The sequence below is a fragment of the Cynoglossus semilaevis genome, chromosome 19 (assembly GCF_000523025.1).
Source record: "Cynoglossus semilaevis isolate Cse_v1.0 chromosome 19, Cse_v1.0, whole genome shotgun sequence".
Lineage (NCBI taxonomy): Eukaryota > Metazoa > Chordata > Actinopteri > Pleuronectiformes > Cynoglossidae > Cynoglossus > Cynoglossus semilaevis.
In genome coordinates, this window is record NC_024325.1 from 16,635,666 (window position 1) to 16,644,417 (window position 8,752).

Here is an 8,752-nt window from a genome sequence, read left to right on the forward strand (position 1 = left end):
CCCGAGCCGCAGTCCGCTTGGCCTGTCTGTACCCGTCGGCTGCCTCAGGAGTCCCACGACCCAACCAGGCTCGGTAATACTCCTTCTTAAGCTTGACGACTTCCTTTACCTCCGGTGTCCACCACCAGTTTCGGTGAGTTGAAGGCCCCCCTTACCGGGGATTCCGCCAGATATTCCCAAAAGACCCTCATGATACGTTTGGGTCTGCCAGGTCTATCCAGCTTTGCCCCCCACAAGCGGAGCCAACTCACCACCAGGTGGTGATCAGTTGACAGCTCAGCCCCTCTCTTCACCCTAGTGTCCAATACATACGGCCGGATGTCAGATGACACAACTACAAAGTCGATCATTGACCTCCAGCCTAGGGTGTCCTGGTGCCAAGTGCACTGATGGACACTTTTATGTTTGAACATGGTGTTTGTTATGGACAAACTGTGACTAGCGCAGAAGTCCAATAACAAAACACCACTCGGATTTAGATCGGGGAGGCCGTTGTTCCCAATCACTCCCCTCCAGGTGTCCCCCAACAGGACGATGGAATCCCCGGGAGGAGCACTTTCCAGTACCCCTCCCAGTGTCTGCAAGAAGGCCGGGTATTCTACACTGCTATTCGGCCCGTAGGCCAAAACAACAGTCCCCTGATGGAAATGTTGGTCTATAAAAGCAGGTCGTAGGCAGTGCTTTCACCAGTCAACCTACAGCGGGAAGCAGGTATAAATATGATGATTTCTGTTGATGCACTTCTTGTTGTTCTAATAGTGTCCAACTGGCGGTCGTTGTTTGGACCACACTGTCATGCCCTGACAGCTGTTTTGTCTTTCAGGTTGATGGAAAACTACACCTACAACAGTTTCAAACTACAGATGGAAGGCCTAAAGGTCACAAGCAAATCCATGTACCCTGTCTTCTTCACCTTCTTCGTTTCGTACCTTTTTGTTCTTGTAATGAATCTGGGCATCATATGTTTAATCATCATTGACAGGAGCCTTCACCAGCCAATGTATCTCCTGTTTTGCAACCTTGCAGTCAGTGACATAATGGGAACGACTGATGTTGTGCCCAGGCTGCTTTCAGACATCCTGCGTCCTCCAGCTCAACGCATCATCACGTATCAGGAGTGTGTGGTTCAGTCTTTCTTTGTCCAAATGTTTGGTACAACCTCCCACACTGTGCTGATGATCATGGCCTTTGACAGATACGTGGCCATCTGTAACCCTCTGCGCTACGGTGCCATCATGACCAACAAGATGCTGGTCAAGCTGACAGTTTCCCCCCCGGCAACTTTCCACCGAGCAGCTTTTTGACTGCCTCGGTGACCTCAGCGCAGGAGATGGGAGGATCAGCTGCTAAGTCCTCAGCCTCAGCTCCCTCCGTGGAAGACGTGTCAGCGGGATTGAGGAGATACTCGTGGCCTGACCTACACTGTTCTACTGTACACGCTGTCGTTGGGCAGCATCGTTATCACGTACACACGTATAATGATCGTGGTTCTGACCTCTAAGAACAAGTCTGTGAGCACCAAGGCCTTTAAGACCTGCAGCACTCATCTAACTATGTATCTGATCATGGTCATTAGTGGAAGCATTCTGATCATCATGCATCGTTTCCCTGAGCACAAAGACTACGCTAAGCTCTCTGGCATCCTGTTCACCATTGTCCCGGCAACTCTAAACCCTGTGATTTACGGTGTTCAGTCCAAGGAGATCAGAAAATTCTTAGGAGATAAACTAGGGCTTTCCAGTAGAAAATAGATAAATGTGATCAAGTTTTTAAATACTTTGCGTGAAGTGACATAATTGCCATTATTTAAAGAACCAACATTCAATATCATCATTCTGCTTCTAACACCTCTGTTCTTCCTACCTGTATTCCTAAATATCAGAACCGCTTGCTGACTTTCTGAGTTTCACACTAGTACCTGGTATCCTGAAACTGAATCAACAATAAAGATCAACTGCCACTGCACAACATATCCAGCTTCATGTTAATTCAAACATATAATAATTCCCCCAGTGGAAAAGTGTTTGAAAGTTTGGATCATTTTCAGGTGAGTCCAGTCAAAGGTCGTGACTACTTCCAGGTAGCAGTATTTCCTGTTTAAGTTATTCTATAGTTTAAAATAAAAATGCAACAACTGTAATCCAATGAAACAAGTGAAGATTTGGATGAAAAACGCATCAAGACATGTTTAATGGTGAAGAGTCTACAGAGAACCCAAGTACAGTGTACCTGCTTTGAAGTACTAAGTTTGAGGAAGAGGAACGTAACAACCCATCATGCCTAGTTACTATGGTATAGGAACTACATATATCTGGGTTCTGGGCCGTGTTGACACCAGTCCAAATCAAAACTAGAGTCTATCATAGACCACGGAGACTAGAGAGAAATTAAATGGCACAATAAATATGACAGCACACAGCTGTTATGCATCTCTAACTTTTTGTCTTCCTTCATCAACTGAAGTAACACATGTAGGCTCTTGTTTTGAAGCTTAGATCTATGGAATAAAATAAAGGGTCAACCAAGTAGTCATACTATAGACCAGGGGTCACCACATTCATCTGACACCAGGCCACAGTAGAGGGTCACAGGTCACAGTGAAAAAATGTACTTAACCTAATTGAAAGAGAATCCAGTCACATCCATTTACTTTCTTTTTATGTATATATATATATATATTTTAAATATGTCATTCAGACTGCGATACTAACAGAATAAAGTATAAGATATGTTTGACCTTTGAATCGAATGCATTTAATGATCCTTCAATGATCCAGACGAAAAGGTTAGGGACCGCTGCTATAGACTACACTTAAAAATAAAACTAGCTTGAATTTTGGAAAGGGTAGGGTGGTTCATGAAAGAGAATGGTGAATGTAAAAATGCTAACATGGGAGTGTAAACACTAGAGGCTCAGTTGCCTAGTTACAGTTGCACTGGTAACAAAAGTCATTTCTGCATGTGGCACTACACGACTGTTATAATAAATATTTCCCTGATGTAAAACTCAGGTCATCACTAAATGTCACCACAAGGACTGAAGGCTGGCTCCATGAAGGTACTACTGTGGGGCATCTTCAACTATTATAAAATGTAGTCACTAATATTTAACAGCATTTTTACACATTACATTTTTATATTTTTTCAATAGAACAGCAACTGTGTTTGTATCGTCTTTGTTTTGTTTTGTTTTGGGTTTTTTTCAATAATCAAATGTAATCTTAAAAATACTTTGATCTTTTATGTCATTTTCTTCATGATGGAAAACTACACCTACAACAGTTTTACACTCCAGATGGAGGGCTTCAAAGTCTCTGAGGAGTACATGATTCCTCTGTTCTTCTTTTTCTTATCATCCTACATTTTCCTGGTTATAACAAATGTCTTCGTTTTAGTTCTAGTTGTTGGTGATAAGAACTTTCACCAACCAATGTATCTTCTTTTTTGCAACCTTTCTGTAAGTGACCTGATTGGTGGAACTTGCATCATTCCTCGGCTGCTCGCAGATCTCGTACTCCTCCCCCCCGAACGTTTTATTTCTTATTACGAGTGTGTGGCACAAGCTTTCTCTGTACAACTGTTTGGTACAACCTCCCACACTGTGCTGATGATCATGGCCTTCGACAGATACGTGGCCATCTGTGACCCTCTGCGTTACGGTGCCATCATGACCAAAAGAATGATTATCAAGCTAACCGTTTCTGCCTGGGCCGTTCCCTTTGTTTTGGTTGGGATTCTGATTGGTCTGAGTGTGAGGCTGAGTCGCTGCAGGACTCTGATCAGTGGTCCGTTCTGTGACAACGCGTCACTGTTTAAACTGTCCTGTGAGAGTGTGTTTATTAACAACGTCTACGGCCTGACCTACACTGTGGTGCTGTTTGTATTCTCACTAGGCTGCATCACCATCACCTACATTAGGATACTGTTAGTCTGCCTGACCAAGAAGAACAAGTCTCTGAGCAGCAAGGCCTTGAAGACCTGCAGCACTCACCTAGTGGTGTACGTGATCATGATGTTCAGTGGGAACATTCAAATTATTCTTCATCGTTTTCCTCAGTACAAAGACTACGTCAAAGTTTCTGGCATTCTCTTCACCATTGTGCCTGGAAGCCTGAACACTGTTATTTATGGTGTTCAGTCCAAAGAGATCAGACAGTTCTTTTCCAACAAACTTCAATGTAACAGTTTAAAACCGGATAAAATATAAATGATTCTAAGTATGTTGTAAGTAAGTATTTAATAACATGATAAATGCAAAATTAAAAACAGCTGAACACATTTGTTTTCAACTTGGTTTTTGCATTGAATACTTATAAGAACAGTAGGTTTGAAAGGCTTCAAACTAAAGTATGTGATCTAATCTACAAAGTGGTTTGTTGTTCATTTCACAGTTTTTCCCAATGTATTTATTTATTATCTGAGTAAAAGCGTCATCATCTGACACATAAGAGACACTGGATACAGACTGGAAATTAGTTACTGACTTCACACAAAGTTAGTTTAGATCTGGGATCAGACGGGCTACAGTTGTTCCATCCTGAACCTTTGGTCAATATTGGACCAATTCAGATCCTGAGTTTGGGACTGACCATCCCTGACACTGACTGGATATGGTACTGACTTTGTAGACGTTTAGCCCAACAATGAATGAAAGTGAATTACGTGTCATTGTGACAGAGCACAACACTGCACATATGTGACCTCTGTGTTGAACCCATCACCACAGTGAGCAGGGGGGGGCTCAAGCACCTGCACAGCAGTATCTGGGAACAGTGCACCTGAGCATGGCACTGGTTGACTTGAACCTGCAACCTCCCAGCTCCCAGTCTGCTTTGTTAACCACCAAGGCTCCACTGCCCTCATCATATCCATATGAGACCAGGCGCATGTGAACATGAGCTCTTTCCAAAATGATGCTGCTCTATTTCTGAAATGCTGGTGGAAATGCTAAACAAACAACTCAATTTCCTTCACTCGCTATAAACACCAACAATAATTAACACCAATTATAATAAGGTCATCACTTTCTCGACTAGTTTGGTCTTTTACCACCTTTCCTGCCTAAGGCCAGGCATACCGTACGATTTTTGAAAATCTGTCATTGGTACCATTGACATTGATACCATCACACACTGTACGAGTAATCGTCTACGACGTACGGACAAAGCTCTCAATTCATGTACTCACACTGTGCGGGTGAAAACGGCCCGTCAGAAATTCTTCCAACTGTCTGACGGTGGTTCAGGAACAGATAATCGGCCCTTGTTACCCCGTGTAAACTGTATGGAAAAAGACACCCGATGAAACGTGAAATCGGACTGTGCATCGCCAGGTCGTGCGTCTCAAAAATTGGGTCAAAAACAAGCTGAAACCGTACAGTGTATGCCCGGCCTAAGGCTACGTTCATGTTCACATTGGAGATTGTGACCACCATAAGTCTTCAGTGTGAACAGCCCTTCGTTGACCCACCTGTGTGAGAAAAGACACCCTGGTCACAGGTGGTGTTAACCAAAGTAACATATCACTGTATATCAGTTTGAAAGCTGTCAATCAGTGCCAGTCAAGAGCCCTGGCTCAGATTCTATTTCACACCGACCCCATACATGGACTGAAGATGGGAGAAACATTCAGTAGATGTTATTCACCTTTACACATTACCAATGAAAAACTTAAAATTCCAATGCACCTTGTGGTTGTTGGTTGAAGCAGGTGAATAACACCTACATGTTCTGTCAGTACAAACCTGAACCACAGAGGATCCATTTATCCCATCTCATATTCTGATAATGGATAAACACCTTCATCAGCCCATGTATCTTATATGTTGCAACTTGTCTGTCCTGACCTAACAAGGTATGACTTTGAGTCTGAATTTGACCAGGTGAAGGAGTAATGTTTGTATAGGTGACAATTCTCCTTTTGTCTAACTAAAGTAAGTAGTTTGTCTACTGATACACCGTAGTGTAATAATTACAGTCTCACTATGTAACCACTACTACATGTTGCTCAATGATTTCCCTAATGTATAGTAGATGAATTGCATAAAAGTACAGGAGGTCTTTGTTGGTTGGGGTTTCTCAGCTGCTCTGCTCAGTGAATGATGACCGTTGGTCACAAAGCAGGTGTAATTTGAATTAGAAAAGTTATTTGTTTAATATTAGCCAATCCTAGACAAGCATGTATATTTTCTAAATCTTAATTTCTAACAAAAAGTGATTCTTCATCACAGCCGACACCAGTGTAATAGAATCAAATATGATGTAAGTAACAACTGATATAATAACGTCTCTTTGTTTTCAGGTCGATGGAGAACTTCACATCCAACAGTTTCACTCTTCGGATGGAGGGTTTAAAGATCACAAAGAGATTCGTGTACCCCGTCTTTTTCATGTTCCTAATCTCCTACATTGTTGTTATTGTTCTGAATGTGGGTATTTTGATTATCATTATCATTGACAAACACCTTCATCAGCCCATGTATCTTCTCTTCTGCAACCTGTCCGTCAGTGATATCATCGGAAGCACTCATATCATTCCTCGGCTGCTGTCTGATATTTTACTGCCTCCCTCTGAACGTCTCATCACTTATCAGGAGTGTGTAGTTCAAGCTTTCACCACACAGCTGTTTGGCTGCACTTCCCACACGTTGCTAATGATCATGGCCTTCGACAGATACGTAGCCATCTGTAATCCTCTGCGCTACACGTCCGTTATGACCAACAAAGTGGTGATCAAACTGACAGTGTTTGCCTGGGGAGTGGCCTTTGTTCTGGTTTCTATATTGCTTGGTCTCTCTATAAGACTGAGTCGATGCAGGAATGTGATAAAAAACCCGTTCTGTGACAATGCTTCACTGTTTAAACTGTCCTGTGACAGTGTTTTTATTAATAACGTCTACGGCCTCACCCTCACCGTGATCCTGCTCACAGCTTCTGTCGGCAGCATGGTCTTCACCTACGCTAGGATCACAGCCGTCTGTCTGACCAGTAGAAACAAGTCTGTGAACAGCAAAGCCTTAAAGACCTGCAGCACTCATCTGCTGGTGTACATTATCATGTTGTTGAGTGGATCTGTTATCATTACGTTGCATCGTTTTCCTGAGTACTCCGACTACAGAAAACTTGCTGCAGTTCTTTTTGTCATCGTGCCTGGAAGCCTTAACCCCATTATCTACGGAGTACACTCTAAAGAGATTCGGAAGTTTTTAATGGAATTTTTTTCTTCGAAAAAATGTTTTGCTTGTAAAAATGAAGTATTTACATTAAACAACTGAAGCATAGGAATGAACAACATCAGGAACATCAGGAAAAAATGTGTTCACAATAATAACCTATTTAGTAAACGGCCAATGTGACTGTGCTTCTCTTATCATCCATTTGTTTAAAAAAAAACCATGACATCTTTCATTCTATCTACAACAGATACATTACAAAAATGCAAACATTACTGAAGTCTAACAAAATCAAGAGGTGGTTTGAAACACTGCAATAAAGGGAGAAATCATTTAATAGCAACATGTGGATTGACTTACGGATATATATTTATTTTATATATATATTTGGCAGATATACTAGGCTGCTACCTGACTCGACCAATCGTTACACACAAAGGTGTGAAGCTAAAGTAAAAGGGGCATTTGTGTAAAAAGAGTACTGTGATAGTGAATGTGTGTTGTGGTCAGGAAAAAACAGACAACTGAAAACCAAATTGCTAGTAATAATATAATATAAAGACATGATATTATATATAACATAATAATGTAATATCTGTACATATCTGTATTGGTCTGTTATCCAACAGTGAAAACCCAATAAAGCAATAGCTTAAAAATTATGATCAACCACTCAACAACAAATCTGTTTATTCTCTTTTTAATAGTTTATATTTAACATAAGGAGTATAGTAAATAAAGAGCACGGGTCCTTGGGATGTTTCCTGACTACATTCATTCCCTAACACAACATCACGTGTGGTTCAAACATTCCCAAAGGACAACTCTGTCTTCATAAAAACATGAGCTGGTGCTGTCCCGAACGAATGTTCAAAACGACCAAGATTCATTAATATGTGACTTGTGGTCAATGTAGTTTTCATGGTTTCATTCAGTGTGACGGCATTATTTAGCAGAAATACTACAGACAAATTCATCAGGCATTGTTGTTAATTAGTAGTTAATTCGTTTTTTAATATATTTGTAGTGACTTAACAGTGGCGATGTGACTAGAACAGCCGTGCTTAGTTTATTCAGAGCCATGGAAAACTACACCTACAACAGCCTGACACTCCAGCTGGAGGGACTTCTAGTCTCGGAGGACTCCATTTACCCTTTGTTCCTTTTTCTGTTTGTTTCTTACTTGTTCATTATTGTAGCAAACGTGGGAATTGCAGCAATTGTTTTCATGGACAAAAACCTTCATCAGCCAATGTATTTACTTTTTTGGAATTTATCTTTCAATGACATACTTGGAAACTCAATTCTGTTGCCTCGCTTGCTGATAAACATGATGCTTCCCGTGTCTAAACGTATCATCAGTTACTACGAGTGTGTGGTTCAAGCCTTCATCTTGCACATGTATGGCACCACTACCCACACTGCACTCATGATTATGGCTTTAGACAGATATGTAGCCATTTGCAAACCCTTGCAATATGCTAACATAATGACAAACAAAATGTTGTCCCAACTAACATTTTCTGCTTGGGGAGTGTCCTTTGTTCTTGTTGGGATTTTGCTGGGTCTGACCATACGACT

General features: G+C 41.4%; 4 protein-coding genes across 4 annotated transcripts in view; all 4 read left to right on the plus strand.

The window, feature by feature from the left end:
* The first annotated feature begins 417 nt into the window (after window positions 1–417).
* Window positions 418–1,396, plus strand: LOC103395629 (olfactory receptor 10H1-like). The gene is given in 3 exon segments (XM_025065482.1): window positions 418–711; window positions 824–1,282; window positions 1,284–1,396. Coding segments are annotated over 2 exon segments (522 nt in total). The 5' UTR covers window positions 418–711; window positions 824–827; the 3' UTR covers window positions 1,351–1,396.
* Window positions 1,397–2,795: 1,399 nt separating this feature from the next.
* On the plus strand, window positions 2,796–4,337 carry LOC103395751 (olfactory receptor 146-like). The gene has a single exon (XM_008333542.3). The coding sequence runs from the start codon at window positions 3,257–3,259 to the stop codon at window positions 4,205–4,207; it is 951 nt and encodes a 316-aa protein (XP_008331764.1). The 5' UTR covers window positions 2,796–3,256; the 3' UTR covers window positions 4,208–4,337.
* Window positions 4,338–4,456: 119 nt separating this feature from the next.
* Window positions 4,457–7,357, plus strand: LOC103395752 (olfactory receptor 4E1-like). Its single transcript, XM_008333543.2, has one exon. The coding sequence runs from the start codon at window positions 6,305–6,307 to the stop codon at window positions 7,271–7,273; it is 969 nt and encodes a 322-aa protein (XP_008331765.1). The 5' UTR covers window positions 4,457–6,304; the 3' UTR covers window positions 7,274–7,357.
* Window positions 7,358–7,664: 307 nt separating this feature from the next.
* The window catches only part of LOC103395628 (olfactory receptor 52N5-like), a 2,182-nt gene continuing 1,094 nt past the window's right edge, over window positions 7,665–8,752 (plus strand). The window contains 1 exon segment of the mRNA XM_017041625.2: window positions 7,665–8,752. Within this exon segment, the coding sequence (XP_016897114.1) occupies window positions 8,253–8,752 (500 nt within the window). The 5' untranslated portion in view covers window positions 7,665–8,252.

Coding starts and splice junctions, on each gene's coding strand:
- LOC103395751 (XM_008333542.3), top strand. CDS start 3,257: ATGATGGAAAACTACACCTACAACAGTTTTACACTCCAGATGGAGGGC.
- LOC103395752 (XM_008333543.2), top strand. CDS start 6,305: ATGGAGAACTTCACATCCAACAGTTTCACTCTTCGGATGGAGGGTTTA.